General features: G+C 39.4%; 1 protein-coding gene and 1 non-coding gene across 2 annotated transcripts; both read right to left on the bottom strand.

The window, feature by feature from the left end:
• Window positions 1–8,495: 8,495 nt before the first annotated feature.
• On the bottom strand, window positions 8,496–8,734 carry LOC113929657 (40S ribosomal protein S29-like). The gene has a single exon (XM_035727788.1). It carries the CDS (start codon window positions 8,725–8,727, stop codon window positions 8,557–8,559), a length of 171 nt encoding a protein of 56 aa, XP_035583681.1. The 5' UTR covers window positions 8,728–8,734; the 3' UTR covers window positions 8,496–8,556.
• An 8,178-nt stretch (window positions 8,735–16,912) lies between these two features.
• On the bottom strand, window positions 16,913–17,048 carry LOC113930076. The gene has a single exon (XR_003522446.1). It is a non-coding gene; the product is annotated as a small nucleolar RNA SNORA42/SNORA80 family (small nucleolar RNA).
• Between the last annotated feature and the right edge of the window lie 9,258 nt (window positions 17,049–26,306).

Here is a 26,306-nt window from a genome sequence, read left to right as displayed (position 1 = left end):
TCCTCCTGCTCTCTCTCTAGAATAAATAAATAAAATCATTTAAAAAAAGAAATAGTAGTATTTTTTTAATTGAAATTTTACACAGAACTTCAATATGTAGATGATAAAAGTTGAACTTCTCCACTTCACTTAGGTGAGAGTTTTGGAGCTCCACTCATACGGTTGTTTTTTTGTTTTGTTTTATTTGTTTGTTTTTTGTCACTAAGCAGCAGCCTCAGCTGCAATACTGCACCAAACCAACTTGCTTACTTCAAGCCATTTCCTTACTCTCCAAAGCTCTTACGTATGCAATTCAATAAAAATGAAATAATGAATTGCTAACATCTATTGAACATTTACCCTGTGCCTGATATGTTTGTTGTTCAGTGGATTATCTTTAATCATCATAGCCATCGCAGGAAGAAGAGGAGACTGAGTCTTGGAAAGTTTAAATGACTTAGCCCAAGATCACAGAGCTAGGAGGTGATGAATTTTATTATATTATCTATTACTCTTAATAGGTAAACTAATCTGTTTTCCAGTGCAGACACCTTTCATTTCTAACGGTAGCTAGCCATGTTTGGAAAACACCGCATGGTTTAAGTTCTAGGAGCATCTGTTACACGTTTGCTTTTGCCTACATAGCAGCACAGCTGGCTAAATAGATGATGAAAAGACACACAATGGGAGGTGACAATAAGAAGTGCTATTTGCTGTTTGAAAATTTGTATCCAGAGTAATGCATTCCTTCTGGAAATGTATTATCCCGGCGAAACATATTAATTATTCAGATGTTATCTCAGATGTGTACTTGTCAAAAACAGAGCTGTTTTCCCCAAACACCTCACGCTTAATGTGTCTAGTATCAGAAGCTGTTCATGTTCATTCTAGATTACTGTAGTGCTTCACTTTGGGCCTTTTCTATTAAATATGCATTGCTTTGGTGAGTTATTCATTGTGTTAAAATATCTGGGGACTGAGTTACTGATTTATTTTATGTTCTGATATGTTGCAGTGTAGATGACATTGAACCTGGTCTTTCATTTCATTAATTTTTTTTTTAAAGTAATCTCCACACCCAACATGGGGCTTGAACTTACAACCCTGAGATCGAGTCTCATGCCCTACTGACAGCCAGCCAGGCACCCCATTAATATTTTTTCTTGTGGAATTTATGAAGGATTACTTCCTCTCTCTCTCTCTCTCTCTCTGTGAATGTCTCTCTCTTTCTCTCCCTCTCTGTCTAAAAAACATCAATTATTGTATTTTCTTATCAGAGAATTATTCTTTGATTTAACACATCATAGTTTGGAGTATATGAAGCTGTATAGCTAGATGTTACACATCAATGGCATTTTTCCATTTATTAACATTCATGACCAACATTTCTCACAAGAATAGGCAGACCGTTCTTCCTTCTGAGATAGAAGTATGTTGATGGAAGCCCCCCAAAGGAAATTCCATTTGAACCCATCTAGGGCACAACCTCTCTTAACTTGTCTGTCATCCTGTCTCATTTCCTCCCCTCTTGAGGCAGACCTGGGCATTACTAGTCCTACTGACCCTCTTCTCCTGCTCCTCCCTTTTCTTTACTTTCATAATGATTCTCTTGGTTCATCCCACTCTTTCCATTCCCAGTGCAGATCAAGGCCAAGAGACATCAAAGTCCAGAAAAAAATGTATCATTTATCCCTTGGTTGGAATAGGCAGGGTAGAAGTATATATACAGAAAGTATATATACAGAAACATTGTTTTGGGCACGAATATTTCTAATCCAAGTCTATTATAAGCCTTTAAAATTAGGTTTCCTACAGACCATTGACCTTTTAGACCTTTATCCTAGCTTTAGAAGTGACTGTATCTTTACTACTTAGATGCCTAATTTGTTGTGAATCTAATTTTTTTAATGTCTTCTAGGAAAGGAAATAATTGCTTTCATTAACAACTCATGTCAAAGTTTAATGGTCTTAATGGTTCTTCTACTTCAGTCAGATAACTATTTTCATGAAACACTTGGATCTGCGTTCCAATTTATGCATATGTGAGTAAGAGTCAATCTCTTTCGTAGGTTGTCTGCCTTGGCTACACCTAGGGAATTTTTTTTTAAAGATTTTATTTATTTGAGAGAGAGAGAACGAGCAGGGGGGAGAGGCAGAGGCAGAGGGAAAAGTAGGCTCCCTGCGGAGCAAGGGGCCCACTAAGTAGAGAGCCCAATGTGGGGCTTGATCCCAAGACCCTGGTGTCATGACCCGAGCCAAAGGCAGATGCTTAACCGACTGAGCCACCCAGGCGTCCCAGGATTTTTTTTTTTTTTTTTTAATATTGCACAAATGCCTGGGATACTACCAAATAAGAATTCTGGGAAAAACGAGGCGGATAACAAATATGAAAAGATGGGAGTTGGGTTATGTATGAAGATAATGAACTACTCAACAAGAGGAAAAAGTTGGACAACAATAGGGCCAGACAGAGGGGAAGAAAAATTTCTCCTCTACTCTCTTAGGATCTCTGGCTGGGCCTGAGAATTAAACTGACTTAAGGCAGAATAATAGGAGAAAAGCACACAAGTTTCATTAGAATTCTACATGTACATGGAAATCTTACAAGAAAATGACCCAGAAAAGTGATCAGAGCAAAAAGTTTTTATACCTTTTAGATAAAGAAACAATACATTTGAGAAGAAATGATGAAGACAAAGGGTTTTGGGCTAGGGGCAGTAAATTATGGAGAAGAGACTAAGAGATATGGGGGTGGGAGACTAATGGAAGACAAGGGTTATTCTAGTAAGTTTATTTGTACAGATCTATTTCAGCATCAATTCCCAATTTCTGGTGATAAGAATGTTCTTTTCTTCCTGTTCAAGGAGGGCACCTTTCTCATGGGCGGTTTTACGGACTATTTTTAGGTAGGAAAGGGAGGTCAGAGGGCCTTTCCTGCATCTACAGTTCCTTTAACTCAAAATAGTCAATTTGCCAAAGTGGCATATTTGGGGGTGGTGTGTCCTGAATTCGAAGATGTCTTTGTAGAAGTCAGAGGATATTCTGAATATCTATTTCTATGTACCAAATCCCCCAAAACTTAGTGGCTTTATACAATAATAGTCATTTATTACTTTTCACTGTTTCTATGGGTCAGAAATCTGAAACGAGTTGACTGAAGTGTTCTGGCTTGGGTCTCTCATGAGGTTACAGTCAAATGATGGCTGGGATTGATGTCATCTGGAAGACTTCACTCACGTGCTTGACACTGGGTTGGGAAGACTCTCGAGTCTGGAATAGCTAAAGCTCCTCGGACATCTGTCTCTATCTCAAGGTGATCTCTGCGCTATCTCTCCAGGCACCTTCAGGGTACCAGAATTCTTATATGATGGTTCAGGGCTCTAGAGTATGCATCCTGAGAGAGAGAACCAGGAGGAAGCTGGATCACCTCTTCTAATTGCCTCAGAGGGCGTGCAGCGCCACTGCCAACAAACGTATTCCGTTACATGCATTCTTTTTGTCAAGAGTCATAAGGCCAGACCATATTTAAGCAAAGAAGATTTAGACTCCATTTTTGATGGAAGGATTGTCAAAGTTTGACAGACATGTTTTAAAACAATCAGAGAGGCCTGGGCTGGAAATATAAATTTGGGAGTCATCGGCATATAAATCATTGAAGAAGTGTGAATAATTGAAGGTAGGGGTATGATGAAATGGGAGGAAGAAAAAGAGAGAGAGAGAGAGAGAGAGAAAGACAGAAAGCAGAATGAGGAGGAAGGGAAAGCAGAACTTAATCTTTAAAAATGTCTAACATGTAAAGATGATTTGGCAGAAGAGAAGGAGAAGCCCTGATTAGGGAGACTAGGAAACCAGCAGGAGAGTGTAATATCATACTAGCAGTGGAAGAGAATGGCTTCAAAGAGGATCTATAACAGACGCAACTGAGAAGTCCAATAAGATGAAGATTGACACACATCCGATTGCAACTCAGTGGGAACTAATTGAACATTTAAATGCTGATGAGGAGGATCAAATAGAGAACGAGGAATTGAAGATGAAGAGAGAGAATTCTGTCTGGAAATTCAAAGATAAACAAATTGTTCACTTAATACCTCAGTTGATCTGCCCAAGTCTATGAGCTAGTGCTGGAACACCTGAAATCGGGCAGAGGTATTGATGTGAGGTGTCAGCTTCCAGAAAAAGCAGAGAATAGAAGTCCTTCATATTTTCTGTAAATAGGATCTAATGATTAACAAGATTTACACTGGATTTTTTTTCCCAAGACAACTTCATGAGTGATGCCACTTCTATTAGGTGGCACAGAAAGTCTGGTTGTTGTTCTTTGTGATGTTAGTATCCATTGATGATCACTGACTAGATCGGTTCATTCATTCGGGATTGCAAGATGGTGATATTTGAATTCAATATTGTTTCTTCTTTCTATCTGTAATTCTATAAAGAGAAATTTGTTCATCAAACAGTTGGTTATCCTGAGTACAGTGTATAGGAAATACAGGAGTAATGATTAATTCTTTGCTCTCTTTCAGTTTTCAACTTAACGCGTTAGTTCACTAGCATCCTCCAAAAGCGATCAATATAGAACAGTGGTATGTTTGCTACGCTTCACAGAATCTTTCAGGGGCTGTTAGACAAGGCAGGGTAGGAATTGTTGGCCAGGTTCTGTGTCCCCATTCCAATTCACTCAGAGCAGCTTTTGTGTTTTCCATATTGAGCATCAGTGATCTTTTTTATTCAAAAAAAAAAAAAAAAAGTCTTGCATGGCTTAAAAAAAAAAATTGAAAATCATTGATCTGGAAGATAAATTGTATACCCAGAACTTTATAGACTCAGTAAATGTTTGTTGAATGATGAATGATGAACAAATGAATGAATTAAAAAACAATGAATAGATTTTCAGAAATGAGGCTTATAAGAGAATGTCTGGTTCTTTCCAGCTATGGCCTTTGCTCATAGAAAGGTAGGCTGCAGGAAAAGATTATATGAATAACAGGGATTTGTCTTGCTTTTATTTCTACTTTCCAATAATCCAGAGAAGGACAGACAGCAAGTGTGAGAGAGAAGAGGGAGAGAGAGGATAGAGAGATGAGAGGAAGGAGAAGAGGGAGGGTAGAAGTGAGGAAAAAGCGTAATCTTTTTCTCCACTAGTCAACCTCTTCCATTTTGCTGAGTTAGTTCCCAGAGTACAATCTGAAGACCAGGCAGACACCAGAAACTCCCCTTTATCATACTCATCACAACTCAGTCCCTCCATCTTTGAGTTATTCTGTTCTTTTTTTTTTTTAAGATTTTTTATTTATTTGACACAGAGAGAACGAGAGAGAGTCAGAGAGCAAACACAAGCAGGGGGAATGGCAGAGGGAGAGGGAGAAGCAGGCTCCCCACTGAGCAAGGAGCCCGATGTGGGGCTCGATCCCAGGACCCCGGGATCATGACCTGACCTGAAGGCAGCCGCTTAACTGACTGAGCCACCCAGGCGCCCCGAGTTATTCTGTTCTTTTTTTTTTTTTTAAGTTTTTTTTTTTTAATTTTATTTATTTATTTGAGAGAGAGAGAATGAGAGATAGAGAGCACGAGAGGGAAGAGGGTCAGAGGGAGAAGCAGACTCCCCGCCAAGCGGGGAGCCCGATGCGGGACTCGATCCCGGGACTCCAGGATCATGACCTGAGCCGAAGGCAGTCGCTTAACCAACTGAGCCACCCAGGCGCCCCGGAGTTATTCTGTTCTTGATGCCCGTTGAAAACTTGGGTTTGTGTTAGTCCAGAGAACCTTGCCACACCACCACTGGTCTCCCCAGGTGGACTTAGGCTGGTCCTTATAACTCCCTTAAACACAAGCTACAAGTGCTTCCCCATGACTGGGCCACACTGTACCTCGGGAGCCAAGGGCCTCCGGGAACTGTCCCTACCACTGATGTCCTACTTGTTGATGTTCCTCAGCCACGATTAGCTTGTAGGCTGTTTTCTTTCAGGCAACCCAGCTAGCCTGCTACATACCTTTTTTTTTAAGTATTTATTTTAATTCTAGTTAGTTGACATACAGTATTATATTAGTTTCAGTTGCACAATATAGTGACTCAACAATTCCATACATCACCACTCCTTAATCTCCATCACCTATTTCACACACACCCCCAACCACCTCCCCACTGGTAACTATCAGTTCATTCTCTATAATTGAGTCTGTTTCTTGATTTATCTCTCTCCCTTTTTTCTTTTTGCTCACTTGTTTTATTTCTTAAACTCCACATATGAGTGAAATCATATGGTATTTGTCTTTCTCTAACTTATTTCGCTTACCATTATACTCTCTAGCTCCATCCATGTCATTGCAAATGACAAGATTTCAGTCTTTTTTTATAGCTGAATAATATTCCCTTGTATATATACACCACATCTTCTTTATCCATTTATCTATCAATGGACACTTGGGCTGCTTCCATATCTCGGTTATTGTAAATAATGCTGCTATAAACATATGAGTACATGTATCTCTTTGAATTTGTGTTTTTGTATTCTTTGGGTAAATACCCAGTAGTGCAATTGCTGGGTCGTAGGGTAGCTCTATTTTTAACTTTTTGAGGAACCTCCATACTGTTTTCCAGAGTGGCTGTACCAATTTGCATTCCCACCAACAGTGCAGGAGGGTTCCTTTTTCTCTGCAGCCTAGTCAACACCTGTTGTTTCCTGTGTTGTTGATTTTAACCTTTCTGACAAGTGTGAGGTTCTGCTACATAGTTATATAATCCTTGATGTTATGTCAACCAAAAAGGAAAACACTGGAGAATCCTGGGAGCCTTTTATTCCAGAAACGATTAGCTAAAAGGAATGTGATCTTCCTAATAATATTTGCCTGTCCTCGTTTTATTCAAGGTGATTGTATAAATTAAATTCTATTCATAATGGGAGTGGTGAGTTACCTGAAGATAATCAATACTATCTACTCTAACTTTTTCTTTAAGGCTATTTTTCTGGTTCTTTCACTTGTAAGTATACACAGTTTCCAACTTCAGTAGAAGCTTTTCTTCTCTTTAGAAGGTAAACTACATAATTTTCTTTAAAGTTAATATTAATATGGAATTCAAACCCATTCATATGGTAATCCCATCATTCACATTTGTGGCTGTAATTGGGTATCTTACATTATTTGATCTACGGATAACCAAAATGAATAGGGCTACAGTCAGATCAAAGTGGGTTTTTATCACACGCAACACCAAAACCAAATGGGGTAATTTACTACTGCCTAATATAATATTTAATATTTATGGAGTACTTCTCTCAATTTCCTCAGATGAAGTTAATATTCTCTTTAAAGGACAAACATGAATAAAGAAGCCACCACAGATGCTACTGCATATCAATTTTAACACCTGGAAATTCTTACCATATGTGAACAGCTTTTCAAAGACAGTCATTCATTCATTCATTCTATAACCATTTGTCGAGTGCCTATTAGGCGCTGTGTTAGGTTCTGAGAATACAAAAGCAAATAAAAACAAAACAAGAAATGATTGGTCCCTTATTGATTATTTGGCTGGCAAAGAAATGGGGATAGAAATGTAGAGAAGAGATGGCGTAGCAATTAAAATTATGAAATAGTGGGGAACATGCTCTGATCGAGGTAGACCAAAGGTGCAGTGGGCATCTGGGGTGAGGTGAGCATATGGAAATGAGGGCTGAGATTCAGGAAAACTTCCTAGAGCAACTGAATCTGAGAAATAGTAAGTCAGGCAAAGGGAGGCTTCACGGACATTCTAAACAGGTGGGCAGGAAATGCAAAGATGCTTTTGCAGAAGTGAGGATGAGCAACCTGTGGTCCAGAATTGCAAGGGGCTTAGTATGAACTGGAGATTACAATGAGAGGTGGAGAGTGGTCAGAGATGAGGCTGGAGAGGTGAGGAGATACCATATCATAAAAGGCCTGTAGGCAATTGTAATGGATTAAGTCATAGTCCCCTGGAATTCATGTCTACCTGAAACCTCAGAAGGCAGGGTCTCTGCAGATGTTAAGGATCTCAGGATGAAGTAATCCTGGATAGAGGGTGGGCCCTAAATCCTGTGACTGTTGTTGTTGTAAGGAGTCAAAGAGACACACAGAAAAAACGCCATGTGAAGATGGAGGCAGAGTTGGGAGAGATGCAGTTCAAGCCAAGGAATGCCACAGATAGCCAGGAGTCACCAGATTCTAGAAAAAAGTAAGGCAGGATTCTTCCCTAGAGATTTCAGAGGGAGCATAGTTCTGCTAACATCTTGATTTGGGGCTTCTAGCCTCCAGAACTGTGAAAAAATAAGTCTCTGTTGTTTTAAGCCACCAAATTTGTGGTAATTTTTTACGGCAGCCTGTGAAACTAATACAATCATATTAAGAAGTTTGAACTGACATATAGATATCTTCGAGTCAGGTGTCAGTCTTGACATATCCTATGAAAAGATTTGAGTAAAGAAGTGACATTATTAAACTGGTACTTTAATTGGAGTATTTTTTATTTTGTGTACAGTGAGTTGACATTAAAGTAGGTATCCTGGTTAACTGCAGTTAACGTAGGTTATCTTGGATGACCAATTCAAGGAAGTTCACTTAATCCAACTTAATGAAGCCTATATCCTTCGCGTACTGACGGAAACACTGGCGGCACATATTGAGGCCGTATTTCCGGATCAGACCGTGCCGGTTTGAGCAGACGTGGCAAGAACGAGAACCCTGGCCAAATTTCCCCGGATGGCTCCAGTACAGCTGCTGGTGACCCATCTTGCTCTCTCGGATGCAACGAGGCAAAAGGTAAACTGGTACTTTAAAAAGGTCACTCTGGAGCACCTGGGTGGCTCAACTGGTTGAGCGTCTGCCTTCGGCTCAGGTCATGATCTCAGGGTCCCGGGATCGAGCCCCGCATCGGGCTCCCTGCTCAGTAGGGAGTCTGTTTCTCCCTCTGCCTCTTCCTGCCACTCCTCCTGCTTGTGCTCTCTCTTTCTCTGTCAGATAAATAAATAAAATCTTTAAAAAAATTTTTTTAATTTTAAAAAATGAAAAAAATAAAAAGGTCACTTTGGCTGCAGTGTAGAAGTTGGATGAGAAGAAAGAAAAAGTGAAGGTAGGGATGCATTGGGAGGATCTAGAAAACAGTGGTTTAACTACAGAAGTGAGAGAGGGAAATGAAGAGAAGTGGTTCGATTTGTGAAATATTAGGTCGAACTGATAGAAACTGATCACTCTTATTTGTTTGTTAATTAATTAATTAATCAATTAATTTTAAAGTTTATTTACTTAAGTAATTGCAACACCCAACGTGGGGCTTGAACTTAAATCCCCGAAATCAAGAGCCGCATGCTCTTCCCACTGAGCCAGCCAGGCAACCCAATCACTCTTTTTTAGGTATGAGGATTTGTAAAGAGTAAAAAGTCAAGAATTGACACTCAATATACAGTCTAACTTTCCCACAACTCCTTCAAAGAGAATCTTTCCATCTATAGATCTAGCTAAGACAGAGGACACGAGCAGACATGTTTGCACCACTTGACTCAGCTAAGTTGAGGCAATCTGATTCTCCCTGGGTATGTACTGTGATATTCAGAGACCTCAGAGAAATGCTATTGTGGGCTTGGCCTTGAAAGTCAGATTGGGTCAGAGTTATAGTGGTCTTAGTGAGCCATAGATTAGCAGAAACATCTAGTCACAGAGGGAAGAAATAGATAAAAGTCAAGAAAAGTGATTCAGATGAGCTTGGGAAATAGAGTTTGAGGAGAGAGATTCCTTTGAGGTCTAGTTGTATTTTTTTTAAGTGATCTCTACACCCAACGTGGGGTTTGAACTCACAATCCTGATATCAAGAGCTGCATGTTCCACCAACTGAGCCAGCCAGGCACCCCTGGTCATATTTCTTATAATTGCCTTTTATTGGGCACCTGGTTGGCTCACTCGGTAAAGCATGTGACTCTTAATCTTGGGGTCATGAGTTCAAGCCCTGCATAGAGCCTATATGTATATAGCCTATATATATATATATATATATATATATATATAATTGCCTTTTATGAGATTATCCTTAAGCATATGATAAAGCATCTTTTTACTTGAAAAATTCAGTGCCTTTTCTGTTTTGTAATCTTACTGTCTCACACTACCATGCCAGATCTCTGGCTTGGATAACTGGATATGTAGCAGTACTATACATCAAAAGGGAAGTATGGGAGGAAAAACAAGTTCTGAGGAAAAATTACGAGTTTCAGTTTAGACACTTTGCCTTTTGGCAAAGGCAAATAGGACATCTAGGCAAATCCAATGGGGACAGAGAAGACTCTAAAAGAATGTTTTGGATGAGAGTTCAGCTCCAGAAGACATCACTCTGTAAAGATTAATTTATGCTATTTTCTTCCAGGTTAGGAGGGAAAATAGAGTGAAAAACAGTGGGAAGTTTAATGTTTGAAGGTCTTCTCTGTTTCAGAAAGAAAAGGAGCCTGCAGAGGAGAATGAGAAGGAATAGCCAGAGAAGTAGAGGAATCAGGAGACGAGGGTGAGGGAAAATTCAAGACAGTTAAGAAAAGAAAGCATTTCAAGGAGGTCAGGAGCATCAGATGCTGTGGTGAGCGCCTTGGTTTTTAGCAAGAGGCCACTGCTGACTTCAGCAAGAGAAGATTTGGAAAAATAATGAGGGTAGAGACCGTAGCTTCTATTTCAGGGGGTTTGCTGTAATGGAAAGGAAAGACATAGAGGTAACTGGAAGGGAATATATGTCCGTTTAACTAAGATGGGAGACACTTAAGCCCGTTTACAGACTAGGGAAGAAAATCAGTTGATAGAATTTCAAGACACTTGAGAAACATTAATTGATGAATTGGAATCTCTAGGAATGTGGGAGAGGTAGATGCAGTACTAAGTTGAGTAATCACCTTCTCTCACTGTGGTGAGAGGGAATATGGTAAAAATAAAATAAAATAAAAGGGCAAGAATGCAAATGAATTTGTAGGTTGACAAAAGAAGTAAAAAATGGAGGAATTTTTTCCTGATGAATTCTAACTTGCTCCTTTGTAGTAAAATGAAGCACCAGAGATTAAATTTGTGTTAACTGGAGAAATAAAACAATAAGGTAATTTGGAATTATATATTACTGAAGAAACTACCCCCCAACCCCAGACCCTCTCTAAATGTGAAACAGGTGTGAGTACTTGGACTCACTTAGGAAGTGACTCATAGAAGAGAAAGTCAGAAGGATAAATAAAACCTAAAACTGGTTGTTTGTAAATATAAATAATATACAAACACTGTAGGTAATACACAGACATAGGTACACACACACACAGACACACACACACACACATACACACACATGCCATTTTAGGTTTGAAAAAGGAGATATGAGGGGCACCTGGGTGCTCAGTTGGTTAAGTGTCTCACTTCGGCTCAGGTCATGATCTCAGGGTCCTGGATTGAGCCTCTGCCTTGGGCTTCCTGCTCAGCGGGGAGCCTGCTTCTCTCTCTCCTGCTCCCCCTGCTTGTACTCTCTCTCCATCTCTCTCTCTCTGTCAAATAAATAAATAAAATCTTTAAAAAATTTAAAAAAGAATGGGGCGCCTGGGTGGTTCAGTCATTCAGCGTCTGCCTTCGGCTCAGGTCGTGATCCCGGGGCCTGGGATCGAGCCCCGCATCGGGCTCCCTGCTCCGCAGGAAGCCTGCTTCTCCCTCTCCCACTCCCCCTGCTTGTGTTCCCTCTCTTGCATTCTCTGTCTCTGTCGAATAAATAAAAATAAAATCTTTAAAAAATATAAAAATAAATAAAAAATTAAAAAAGGAAAAGGAGATATGATAGATGTCAAAAGAATTGTACAAGAATGCTTTGTGCATTCTATGGTAAACAGGTGAAAATCTAGAGGGAAGAAATTTTTTCTAACAAAATACAAATGACTAAAAGTTTTTTAAAACTCATTGGGGAAGTTAAATCTACTATTTATAAAAGGACAGCAACCTGCCCTTTCTATATGAGCTGTATGTCAGTGTAACTAAATAGCTGATAAGGCAAGATTCTTCTTCGTTGAGGAATTTCAGCTAACAGGCAGAAAGAATGGTAGAAAAAAAAATCACCCATTTTATTAAATCCTAATGAAACAATGATGTAAGGAAAGTTTATTAATGGCTGCTAAAATTATTAGGTGAAAGTCTGATGGTGAACTTTATAACGAATGGATTAGCCTGGTAATAGCTGAATTCAACCATCAATCTCAGTATCATTATAAATGGGACAATCAGACCTTAAGGGCAATCATGACGTGCTACAGTATGAAGTATACCACACCATTTATGAAGAATCCTCAACAAAAAAGTAATTTAACTTATTTTTTTAAGGATTTATTTATTTATTTTGAGAGAGAGAGAACATGAGCAGGAGGGGCAGAGGGAGAGGGAGAGAGAATCTCAAGCAGACTCCCTGCTGAGTGTGGAGCCCAACAAGGGGCTCTATCTCAAGACCACCAGATCACAACCTGCGTGGACAACCAAGAGTCAGACGCTTAACCGACTGAGCCACTCAGGCGCCCCCAAAATAATTTAACTTAAACATAATCAAGATTTTTAACTTTCAGTCTACAAAAAAAAAAAAGGAAAAAAAAAGAGGAATAAGTTAAGTAACACTACAAGGAAACAACTAACCAAATCCAGATCTAGAATATACTGTAAGACAAACAACCTGATTTTTCAACAAATAAATGGCACAGGGAGGGCAGAGTGGGAGGAGATAAGAGAGAACTTTTCTAAATTAAGAGAGAATCAGGAGACAGAACAACAAAAATGCAATGCACTAAATGTCTTTTGGATTCTGATTCAAACAAACCAAAAGTAAAAGGATATCTTTTAAGATTTTATTTATTTATTTGAGAGTGCACGCATGCACGTGCACATGCTCTCACGGGGAGGAGGGAGAGAAAGAGAGAGAGAGAATGAGCAGAGGGAGTGGCAGAGAGAGAGGAAGAAGCAGACTCCCTGCTGAACAGGGAGCCTGACGTGGGGCTCGATCCCAGGATCCTGGGATCATGACCTGAGTCGAAGGCATATGCTTAACTAACTGAGCCACCCAGGTGCCCCAAAAGGATATATTTTTTAAAGATTTTATTTATTTATTTGAGAGAGAGAATGAGAGAGAGAGAGAGAGCACATGAGAGGGGGGAGGGTCAGAGGGAGAAGCAGACTCCCCGCTGAGCAGGGAGCCCGATGCAGGACTCGATCCCGGGACTCCAGGATCATGACCTGAGCCGAAGGCAGTCGCTTAACCAACTGAGCCACCCAGGCGCCCCACAAAAGGATATTTTTTAAACAATCAGGAAATTTTTTTTTAAGTATGATGAGGTGGCTGTTTAAAAAAAAAAAAATGGACCTTATCTGTTAGAGAAACAGAGTGAGCTACTTACAGATGACCTGATAAGAAATCTGAGATTTGCTTTAGCAGTCCATCGCCTTAACCACATGGCCACCTCCTCCCCTGAGATTTGCTTCAAAATATTCCAGCAAAATAAAAGTGGAAATATGGATGAAACAAGAATGGAAAATTCTTGTGATAATTGTCAAAGCTAGGTGGTAGGTACATGGGATTCAGTATACTATTTTCTCTACTTTTGTATATATTTGATATTTTTCATAATAAAATTGTTTTCAAATAATGAAAAAAGCAACAAGTCTGGACAATGTTACAACTAAATTCTCTCTAACCTTCAAATCACAGATAATCCCTATGCTTACCAAACTATTCCAAAATACATAAAAACATGAAACTCTTCACAATGGTTTTACAAATCCAGCATAGTTATACAAATACAAAAAAGCAAACCAATAGGGCGCCTGGGTGGCTCAGTTGGTTAAGCGACTGCCTTCAGCTCAGGTCATGATCCCAGAGTCCTGGGATCTAGCCCCACATCGGGCTCCCCCTGCTCTGCGGGGAGCCTGCTTCTCCCTCTGCCTCTGCCTGCCACCCCCCCTGCTTTTGCTCTCTCTCTCTGTCAAATAAATAATTAAAATCTTAAAAAAAAAAGCAAACCAATAGAGTAATTTCATTTTATAGGTTCAGAAATTTTAAATAAAATGCTCGTAAATCAAATTTGGCAAGGCAATTTTTAAAAATATAAGACATAATGAAACAAATGAAAAGATTTCCTCAATAGATAATGTATCGTTAAATGTCAAATTTCCTAAAATTATTTTGTGAATTTAATTCAATACAATTTTTTATTTTAATTGGATCATAAAATTTGTATGGAAGAATAAATATAAGGAAATAGCCATGAAAAGCATTAGAAGAGAGAGAGAACAACCGTGTGGGAAAACTCACCTGCTCAATATTGGAATATACTATAAAGCTAATATAAAATTAGATACAAATTGTACCAGGGAAGGAACAAAATTTAAAAATTTAGAAATAGATACAGTATAAATGAAAATTTAATATATGGGAAAGGTGATAATTCAATTCACTGAGGAAAGGCTGAATTTTTTAATAAATACTGTTGGTGTAATTAGGAAGAAACTAGAATGAATTCTATATTTTATAATATTTTAAAAAATAAATTCTGGTTGGATTAAAGGCAAAATTGTAAACGATAAAATCTTGTAAGAAATTGTAGGAGTTTACATGCACCATCAAAAGGCATGAGGGACTTTAACCAAGCCTGGAAACCCAAAAACAGCAACAGAAAAGGTAAACATATAATAATAAAAACATTTTGTAGGGGCGCCTGGGTGGCTCAGTCATTAAGCGTCTGCCTGCGGCTCAGGTCATGATCCCAGGGTCCTGGGATCGAGCCCCGCATCGGGCTCCCTGCTCCGCGGGAAGCCTGCTTCTCCCTCTCCCACTCCCCCTGCTTGTGTTCCCTCTCTCGCTGTGTCTCTCTCTGTCAAATAAATACAATCTTTAAAAATAAAATAAAATAAAAAATAAAAGAATCAATAGTGTCCCTTACTTATGGGAATTAGTGGAAAAGTTTTCACGCATCGTTGGAGAAACATGAATTTCACACTTTGGACAACAATCTAGTAACATCTATCTTATCAAATTGACTCAGAAAAAAAATTAAGTAGTGGGATTAGGTAAGTATGAGATATATAACATTAATACCTAAATTTAATAAGAACAATGTATTAGTTTCCTATTGCTCCTGTAATAAATACCACAAACCTAGCAGCTGAGAGCAACCAGATCTATTATCTTGTAGTTCTGAAGGTCACAAATCTGAAATGGGTCTCGTGGATTAAATCAGGGCGTTGAGGGGCGCCTGGGTGGCTCAGTTGGTTAAGCAACTGCCTTCGGCTCAGGTCATGATCCTGGAGTCCCGGGATTGAATCTCGCATCCGGCTCCCTGCTCAGCAGGGAGTCTGCTTCTCCCTCTGACCTTCTTCCCTCTCATGCTCTCTCTCTACCATATTCTCTCTCTCAATAAATAAAAATCTTTAAAAAAATAATAATAAATAAATAAACAAATCAGGGCGTTGACTGGGCTGTGTTCTTTCTGGAGGCTCTAGAGGGGAATCCATGATACAGTGTCATAAACTGAGGAGTAAGAGCAGTTCAATTCAGTATACATGGTGTCACACAAATATAAATACCTCATTCTTTGACACAGCAATCCTACCGTTAGTGATTTTTAAATAGAAACAAATGTATTAGTATAGAGGATATATGAACAAGAATGTTTATTGAAGCATTTTTTTGTAGTAGCAAAAAATTAGGACTTGACTTTTATATCCGTCAACAGAATGGTTGAATAAATTACAGTCTGTCCATATGATGGAATATTACGCAGCTATTGAGAAAATTAGTTAGAGTTATATATACTGACCTGGAAATGCTGTCCATGAAACATTAAGTGAAAAATGCAAGTTGCAAAGTAATGGGCATTATCCCAATTATTGTAAAAAAAAAAATACATGAATAAGGAGAATGAAAAAATTCCAACATATGAATGTTTCTGTGTCCATGTCTAGTAGGAGGAGAGAAAGCGTATCAGATTTACGAAATGGAGAAAGGTAAATATAAAATAATGGTTATGTATCAATTGGTTAACTAGAATCGACTAACTAGATAACTACAAGAGAACTTGAAGCTCTCTAAGTGAGAGGGTGTGATGAATCTGGTTCTGCAATTGTTGAAAAAAGCTGCAAGCCTTATTCTGCCACTGCCTGGGGTCACAGGTGCAGCTGCAGGAGTGAAAATGCTTTCCGGGGAGATGTGAGAGAACCTCATCCAGTCAGTTAGCAAACCGGAAACAACCAGGGTCCTAACAGGAAGCCAGAGAGCAAAGCTACAATCCCACCATCACAAAACAGGGAGTAGCCTGGAGCTAAGACACAAGCACTTACTAACTAGCACCATATGTTGGCACATAACTGTGTGGATTTGAAGAAAAGCTTTGAATGATTCAAATCAACCTGCTCATGTAGTCACCTCAGAGTTAAGAAGAGACAGATCTTTCAAAAAAGAAAAAAATAATAACAACTCCCATATAGTGTTTGATGGAATACAATGTGTGCGTCCTGTTTATGTAAAAACCCCACAGAACCGGGGTGCCTGGGTGGTGCAGTCAGTTAAGCCTCCGACTCTTGGTTTGGGTTCAGGTCCTGATCTGGAGGTCATGAGATCAAGCCCCACCTCCGGCTCTGGCTCTGCAGTCAGCGGAGTCTGCTTAGGACTTTGTCTCCATCTGCCCACCCCCCCACTCTCTCTGTCTCAAATAAAATAAATAAATCTTTAAAAAAAACCACACACACACAGAACCAATGAAGCATAAAAATAAAGTTTAAATCTGAAGTAGAAATATTCACCCTGAGGTGTGCCCTGGGGAGAGTAGCTCCCTCACTGCGCAGTGGTAGATGCCTGAGAGGTAGCTGCTCAGGGGACCAGTTTCCACTGCTAAATATACAGCTAAATGCTTGTATTGGCTTTTTAAAAATTAATAACTTTTTTCCCCCTGAGCCCCCTTCAGTGTTCACAGCCCACCAGTGAGGAGGCTGGGCAGTGGTTCAGGGCTGCTTGCTCCCCTGGCATGGGTACACTATGAGAGGCCCCCAGAGAAGGGCCCGCCATCAATCCATCACCGTGCCCTTGCCCTGGCTTCTAAAAGCATTTCTACAATTGTGATAGCTTCTTGATGATTGTCGAATCAGGATGATGGGCAAATGGCAGTTCATTTTATTGTTCACTTTACTTTTGTGTAGTTGATGTTTTTTCACAATAAATACTGAAAAAAAAAAGACTCTGATATAATCACAGCTAATTTTACAATCACAGCCATGAAAAGAAGAACATAGATGTATTTTTCCTAACTCTAAGAGGATCTGACAATCCCTTCATGCTCGTTTGAATTAATTACAATAAGGTCAGTTACAATGTTGATGAAGAAATTCAAATTGAACTTCCTGTAACAAACAATGAGGAAATAGTGTTTCTCAAAACGAACAAGTAAAATAAGCATCATTGTCTCAAAATTAAGGGTAATATAACAATAAGCCCTTGTAGTTAAAAATCAAGATGTAACTGTTGAACTTCTTAAATGCACACTAGCCAGGAATCAATTTCATCATGATAAGAAACATAATCTGTCAGGAAGGGACATTCACCCCAACCTGGCTAATGTTTACATTTTTAGTATCCTCAACATATCTGAATGGTTAATGGAATCCATCCTTTGATCTTTATCTCTGTAACAAGCTGAAATGGCCAGCTCAGAGTTTTGAAACCTTCAAATGTCTGTGTCAACATCTCATCGGCCCAAGATTCCTATTATTGAAACGTATGGCACCTCTGGTACAATCTGGAATTCAATTTAGCTCAGGCTGACTCAGAGAGATTTGAACTTACATACATTTTTCTGTTTTCTCTGCTCTAGGTCTGTAACTTGGAGAACCTAAGAGTGGGAAGGCTTGGAAGACATTAATACTATGTGAGGGAAGTTTCCCTCTCTTAAATATTTCACACAGCCCCTGCACGATCATCAGGAGAGCTGGCAGCAGAGGGACTTCGTGTCAGTAATACGTGTGCCAGTGAGAAGTGGGTTCTGATCAAACTCCAGAGCCATCTCTGCTTGGGTGTGGAAGGCAGACTGTGAAATTCCCTAGGGCTTTCAGACAATTCAGGAATATGGAGTCTTCAAGAAACAGGTACTGACGTTCTTGCTAAAAAGGCTTACGGACTGTGGGCTCTGCAGTGCCCTTGCGCCCCAAGTATGCAGAGTACCTCCAGCAGAATGCATTTGTGAAATGCAGTCAAGGTCTTCTGAGGTTCAAGAGACATCTGTAGGGCAGGGGAGTCAAGGAAAGTGGTAAAAGTTTGAAATAGCCTCTGTGAGGAATAGGAGAAAAATATGATAAAGCATTTACCAAAAGACTGTGGGGCTATGAGGAAGAATGAACTGAGGTCAGAGAATCGTATTGCATGATTTTCTCAGCAACTTGCGTTCAAGGGCTGAGAGGACGGATGGATGAAGACTTGAGGGATGACTGGAGGCAACGGGGAAAATGTGCTGAGATCATTGATTAGACAGTGATGGAAGAGATATAACACAGGGTCTAGGCTGAGTTAAAAAAGGAGAGAAGATGGAAAGGGGGGCAAGTTAGTGGGAAACAGAGGCAGTCCCTGGGGGCTTGACTAGATCAAAGGTCAAGTGAAGGAGTAAGATGTGGGAGAGCTAGAAGGTTGTGGTCAGTGAGCAATTTACTAGAATTCAGCATATCAGAGGTGGAGCCACATAAACGTGCAAAGATCCCCAGGTGTGGCTATGGGAGGAGGTAGTTGTTAGGGAATAAAGGTCATTGTGTATATCAAGCCACCATGAAGCTAGAGTATGGGATGACTAATCCATATGGCTGTTAACACTGATGACAGATAGCAAAGAAAAAGACTGGCACGAATTTAGGAGACTACTGAGATGTTGATAGGTGGGAGTATCAGTCCCAGCCTCTACTTTCTATTTGTTGCATTCTAGCACCCTGTTCGCCTGTTCTCTGAGTATTTCCCACGACACCTACACCCCCATACCCCACCCCGTCCGCCACAAAATCCTCCCCCCAGAGGCTTCTTGTCGTTCTAAATTAGGAAAGAGCAATTGAAAGATCCTGGTTGTAAATCTCTCATTAATTCAGAAGAGAAAGAAGTAAAAATGCCAATAATTTATAAGGAAGATGAATAGTTTATCATAATGAGTCAAGAAATCAGGACGTTTATTGCAGGTTTACTTTGTGCTTAGCTTAGAGTTTTAAGTGTATGGGCTTTGCAGTTCCGTAGTCCAAAGACCAAAGCTGCCACTTAATAACTGCATGAGCAGGGCAAATATTACTTTACCTCACGAAACTTGAGATTGTTGTCTTAAAATTAAGATAATATCTCCCACTGTATAGAGTTGCCGTGAAGATTAAATGGGACGTTTCTTGTAAAGTATAAAGTACTGAGAATAATCAGTGCTCAGTTGCGGCTGGCTATTATTACCGTTCTTCTCCTTCCTCTGCCCTGAAACATTTTTCTCACAGGCTCCTCTTTCCTCCTTCTCGAATGAAGAGAAATCCATCCACATCTAGTGCTTGCCAAGGCATGTGATGGATCCAGCTTATTCCAACTCGGGGTTGTGTGCTTGTGGTTCAGTGATGTTGGCGGCTGAGATCCACCGTGGTGGGAGTGTTCGCACTGTGGAAACTGGCACATACTTACAGGGTGGGGGAGGAAGGGTGGTGGTAGTGGTGGGGTAGTCAGAGTCTACTTACCAGCACACACTGCTGCCCTTGGCTTTCAGCTTGCGTGTTCCCTTCTCAGGTCTGTAGCTGATCTGATGGGCAGCTCCTTAGCCTATTCCCAGCCTCTCTGAAGTTTTAATCTAGTGAGACTCCCCTGGCCTGAGAACGGCAACTTCTTTTCCTGCCCCCACTGTCTCTATCACCCTCTGACTGGTGGGCTCTGAAAAAAATTACAATTGCCAGAACCTCTCCTTTCACAGCTCTTCCTGTCTTGGTGTCTCTACAGTGTTTATACAGGAGACTACGACACCTTCAGTGTTATCCCCAGTTCCTGCCTAGTTTTTATCATGGAATTCGAATGTTTTTATTTATTTATTTATTTTTTGGAGGGAGGGGAGCAGCAAAAGCAAGGTTTACTGAGAGTACAAAGCTCCCAAAGCGGGGCAGGGGGACCCAAGAGGGCTGCCCGGAATTTGAATGTTTTTAGAAAGAGAAGGAAGGGAGGACTAGGAGAGAAGATTCTGGCTTCCTCAAACCACGTGGCGGAAGGCCGGCTGTCGAAGGTTTCTCCTTGCTGCCGTCTTTTAGTTCTTCATTCAGGACGAGAGGAAGGGTTTTACTGCCTGACTTCTGGCCCATGAGTGCCGCTATTTTCCCCAGGGGCATAGGAGAAGGGAGCAATTGATTAAACTTTTCCCATTTCTGTTGGACTTAAACTTAGTGGAGTTTTCCCCTTGCTTCTTTCTGCCCAGAGATTAATGATCAGTTTCTTTATTTTGATCTTGGTATTCATCTTCTTTCTTCTTAAGTATTTCATTTGGAAGTTGAAAGAGTTTATGCCAGGATCTGCTAGTTAAATGCCATTTTATATTGGAAATCATCCTAACAGAAACTCAGTTTTACTTACAAACTTTATTTTTGTTCCTTTTTCGTGCCCCACCCCAAAACTGTTATTAAATAGGATTGTTTTGTATTATATTTCCTTATAGAAAGTACAGATGGCAAGGACAGAGTCCAATTTTACCTAGAGTTTCTAGGAATTTATTGGAACGTATGACAGTGCCCTGAATAAAAAGATTCCTCCGATAGGCACAAATTAATTAATAGAATTATGAGCTCTGCCTGGAAGGAGAGCTGAGAGCTAGGGAATACTCAGATCTATTATAATTATGTTTTCAAAAGTTACCTTTTTAATCAGAATAGATAAAATCTATTTCCAAATTGAAATTTAACACCCCATGACCCCAAAAACTAATGGATTTAGGTAAGGCAAGAAACAAAATCAAGTATTTATTGGCCACCATCTACCAAAATAATTCCTGGCAGAGAAAAGTATTATCAAAAACCATTCCATAAAGACCTGTATTTTAGGAACACCCTTAGGAATGACTATTACACAATTGATAGTGAATTTTTTTTCAGTAAGAACTGGTGATTTAGCTACTGAACACAGAAGGTAACCTTATTTAAAGGCTGGTCTTGTTTTTGTTTTGTTTTGTTTTTTAAAAGATTTTATTTATTATTTATTTATTTGAGAGAGAGAGAGAGCACAAGTAGGCAGAGCGGTAGACAGAGGGAGAGGGAGAAGCAGGCTCCCCGCTGAGCAGGAAGCCCGATGCGGGGCTCGATCCCAGGACCCTGAGATCACGACCGGAGCCGAAGGCAGATTCCCAACTGACTGAGCCACCCAGGCGCCCCTAAAGCCTGGTCTTGTGTTGTGAAGTTCTGGGAACTATGCATGGGTGCTGGGAAACAATAGGAGTGAGATTCTACCCTTCTCTGTGAATTTCTCAGCATTGGGCAGTCTAGGAAAATAAGTTATGTCAGTTTGGCTTACTTTATTGTCATGCTGCCTGGTTGTGATTAGCTGTCAAGAGGAGTAACCTCCCTCCCGGGAATGAGTCACGGAGTTGTATTGTTCCTGTAGGAGTAATATCTTCCCTTGGACCTGCGGAGAGCCAGGTGAATGTGAATACTCAGCTTTGTTAAACAAATCAGAATCCTTTTATAAGGCAGTAGGCATCAGGGTTTGGGTTCATCAGGAGCAACCCATTTTCTTCCTTACAGGAGATTGGTAGAAGAGAGGAAGTTATTGATAGTTATTTCTTGGTTTAATGAGACATGTGACAAATACAATCATGATGTTCTTCTGGATGAGTCCCGGAAATGTGATGTGGAAAATAATACAATGGATTATGTGGGTTAGATTCTTTGCTAATTTAACAACAGTGGTCAAACATCTCTTATTAATCACCCCATGTTGGCTTGGAGGGGCTTGTTTTTTTTTATTGTTTTATTTTTTTTGGTAGTTTTATGAGGATTCATGAAATAGTCATATTTTTATTATCTACCTTCACGAAGACCTAGAAGAGATGCTTACCAAATAGATAGTGACTACAAACTGGAGGAATGGATTACAGGTTGAATAGTAGGATCAAGATCTCCACAGACTACATGATAGACTCTGAAAAGAGAGAATTTATCCTGGATTAATAAGTCTATTTAAATTTTAAAGATCAGCCTTACAAATAGAAGTCGAAGGAGACCTAGCGTAGAAAAGAACCTTCTTTAAAAAAGGGAAGGTTTGTTTTTTGTTTTTGTTTTTTTTTTTGGTTTTATTTTTAAGTAATCTCCACACCCAACATGGGGCTTGAACCCACAACCTCAAGATCAAAAGTTGCATGCTTCGCCAACTGAGCCAGCCGGCTGGCCCAAAGCAAAGTGTTTTGCTGATTTTAAGTTTATATTACTTAATAGTTTACCAATAAGAAAAAGCAAGGGCAAGCTGAGGTTCTATTAATAAAAGGACAGCAAAAGAAGAGCCCAGTATTTTCTGTAATGGTCAGACCATAATCATTCATGATTATTTATTACCATGGATCAGGACATCATTCTAGAAGTTACTGGAATCCAAAGATGGATCAGTCTGGGTTACTTGAGGATGTTTATTCAGAGGATAAGTCTTTAATAACTATAACAGAAGGTAGGAATTAGGGTATATAAGAGAAGAATAGGTAAAGTCATGTGTAAATTTGGAGGAGCCAGGGATTACTTCTAGGAGTAGGGATCAAGAAATGCACATTGAGCAGAGGGAAGAGTTGGAGTAGAGAACATGGCCAGAACTCTTGTTTTGTGTATGAGTCTTGTAGGGATCTTTATGTCTGTGGTCAGCAGATATTTGGCTCCTGGCTGCAGAGAACCAACTTAAAGTGTCAGATACAAAACAAACCTAATTTGAAATCCCAAGTACAGAAATGGTACAGAAAGTTAAGTCTGATGAACTTTGTTAAGAGTAAGATGGGAAAGGTAAATTGGAGCCAGATAGTTGTGCTTTTTTAGTATCAGTGGGAAAGGACTTCAGGTTTTCAAAGAGGTCCTTGTCTTTCAAACAAGGGTTGCAGTTCCCAGCTTTGTCTCTGTTCTCTGACCATCACAGTCTTAACCCTGGATCATTATTCTCCAACTCACTCCGCTGGGGATCTGATGTCCTCTGCTATACAGAACTATGTACGACTCTGATTTCCCTTATCTCCGCTTTTTTTTTTTTTAAAGATTTTATTTATTTACTTGAGAGAGAGAGAGCAAGCAAGTGAGAGAGTGAGCACGAGCAGGGGGATGGGCAGAGAGAAAGGGAGAGAGACAAGCAGACTCCCCGCTGAGCAGGGAGCCCTATGTGGGACTCGATCCCAGGACTCCAGGATCATAACCTGAGCTAAAGGCACACACTTAACTGACTGAGCCACCCAGGTGCCCCCTCTTATCTCTGCTTTTGCATCACACCTATACTCTCTCCAAAACCCAATTCCAATCCATTTATGTCTTATTAATACTTGTAACAACTACACCATATGCAGAAGGTCTCACATGCCAAGCAAAGATGTTTGCATTTCACAGAATATACACAGAAGTGATGCGAACAATGTATCAGCCACGAAGGATAGAATAAGTGGAAAGAAGATTAAGGCAGAGAAAGAGGTACCGAACATCAGATTTAGGATTGTACTTAGAGGAATATGGAGGAGAGAGAACTTGGAAAAGATATATACATGGTCCCCTCCAAAGCAGGATATCACTGGGGAAAAACTGTACACACTCTTGCTGTTCACAACAAATGAACTCTATGAGACTTTAGCCTACATAGGCACTCGGTGGAAAACAGTTAGAAGATGAAAAGTGGAAAAGGAAGAGGCACAGCTGCCTTTCTTTCCAGATGTTATGAGAGTTAACCTGAAAAAAAAAAAAACCCTCCAAAATGGAAAGTAAAGTGACACAGTTCAATCTGTGTATCAAATTGGTGATACAACCATAAAGAGGAAAGAAATATTTCAATTGTCTTTACAAGATAGGACTCTGCCTGTATAGTCTTAGGGCAATATGTCATAAGAGTTAACAATTTAAAAAAAGGCAAATCCTGCACTTTACTTAGTAGCAACTTTGGTATTGAGACCATAATTTTGAAACCATTTCATCTACATCATAGCATAAAACAACAAAAAAAATCGTCTTCACATGATTAGGGACCAGTATTTTTTGCACAAGAGAAGGGATACAAATACAAGGATCAAAGAAACTGAGAGAAGCTTAGGTCGTTTGGGGAAGACTAGGAAGGGAGCTTCATCGGTTTGGTAAGGAGCACGCCCAGAACACCAATAACAACAGTTAATGCCACTTTAATGGTGAACTATTGAATGCTTCTCCACAAAGTTGAGAGCAAGACAATGATACCTATTCTTACCACCTCTATTCACATTGTACTGAGGAACCTAGCCAGTGCAATAATACAATAAAAGGAAATAAAAGGCATACAACTGGAAAAGAAGAAATGAAATTCATTTTATTCACAAGTGATTTGATTTTATAGTTAGAAAATCCAGTTGAGTCTACAGTTAAGTTTCTGGAGGAATAAGTTGAATTTAGCAATGGTATCTAGATACTAGATTCAACAGGAAATACGTTTTTACATGTTAGCAACAGTCAACTGGAAAATAAAAATGTTAAAACTGCATTTATAAGAGCACAGAATGGCATCAGATACTCCAGAATGAATTCCAAGACATGTCAGACTTCTACAATGAGAACTACAAACATTGCCAAGAGAAGTTGAAGACTTAATTAAATAGAGGGATATATATCATTTCAGGAATTGGAAGACTTGATATTGTTAAGATGTTTAGTTTCCCCAAAATGATCTATAAATTTAAGGTAATTCTGTAAAAATCTTAGCAGATTTTTAAAAATTGAAACTCATGAGCTGATTTTAAAAATCATGTGGAAAAAAAATAAAAGGTCTGTGATAGTCAATCTTGAAGAAGAAAGGATTTGAAGGACAAACCTACCAGATGTCAAGAATTAATCCAAAACAGTCTAAAAGAATAATTAAGACACTTTGCTACTGGCATAAGAACAAACAGATCAATGAATCCAGAAATAGACCCGTGCTTATATGGTTACTTGATGTACAACAAAGTCACCAATGCAATTCATCGGGAAAAGGATGACTTATTTCAATGAATGGTATTGGAACAATTTAATATTGATATGGAATAAAAAGACCTTAGTAGGGGCACCTGGGTGGCTCAGTTGGTTAAGCGACTGCCTTTGGCTCAGCTCATGATCCCGGAGTCCCGGGATCGAGTCCCACATCAGGCTCCCTGCACAGCGGAGAGTCTGCTTCTCCCTCTGACCCTCTTCCCTCTCGTGCTCTCTGTCTCTCATTCTCTCTTTCTCAAATAAATAAATAAAATCTTTAAAAAAAAAAGACCTTAGTAATATGCTTCATCTTATAACATGCACAAATATTAATTTGAGATTAAATCATAGATTTAAATGTGAAAGATTAAACAATTATACTTACAGAAAAACACGTAAGATAATATATTCATGGAATTAGGATAGGTAAAAAAAACATACCTAGGACCCAAATGAATTAACCATTAGAAAAAGTTCACAAATCAGACTTCATCAAAATTAAAAACTCCCATTCATCAAGAGCACCATTAAGAGAGCAAAATAAAGCCATATATCTACAAAGAGAGTTGTGCTACAATACTTACAGCAGTTTTACTCATAGTAGCCGAAAACGGAAATGTCCCAAGTGTCCATCAAGAGAAGAATGGTTAAATAAACTGTGTGTATGGATGATCTCTGGACAATCCTTTAAACTTTTCTGTGTTTTTGAGATTTTTTTCATTATAAGATTTTGGGCAGGAAGGTACAGGAAAGAAATAAACACAGTGGAGTGCTAAATATGCTGTTTAATTATCCCTGGGTGTTTAGAATTGGAACAGATTTATGAACTTTCATTTCTATTTTATGTTTTATATAGCCTATCTGGGTATTTTTACATTTAGTATATGTATTTTAATAAATCATGAATCTTATGTTATCAACATGGTGTGCAAGAAAAAAGAAGCATATGTACATCCCGTTAACTGCAGCTGCACCTATGATAGATCCTATGCCAACATGATGTTTTCAATGAGATTTTTAGGTATACAGAATTGTCTGACTTTTTCATAATTACTCTTTTGAGTGCCTATCACCAAACAAGATAGTTGTTTTAAAAACATGGAAAATACAGAACTATAGTCAGCAGTAATTTGGATATACTTCTTTACTATTTAAGTTGGAAAATT

The sequence above is a fragment of the Zalophus californianus genome, chromosome 5, assembly GCF_009762305.2.
Source record: "Zalophus californianus isolate mZalCal1 chromosome 5, mZalCal1.pri.v2, whole genome shotgun sequence".
In the NCBI taxonomy this organism is placed as follows: domain Eukaryota; kingdom Metazoa; phylum Chordata; class Mammalia; order Carnivora; family Otariidae; genus Zalophus; species Zalophus californianus.
This window is presented reverse-complemented; position numbering and strand designations above follow the sequence as displayed.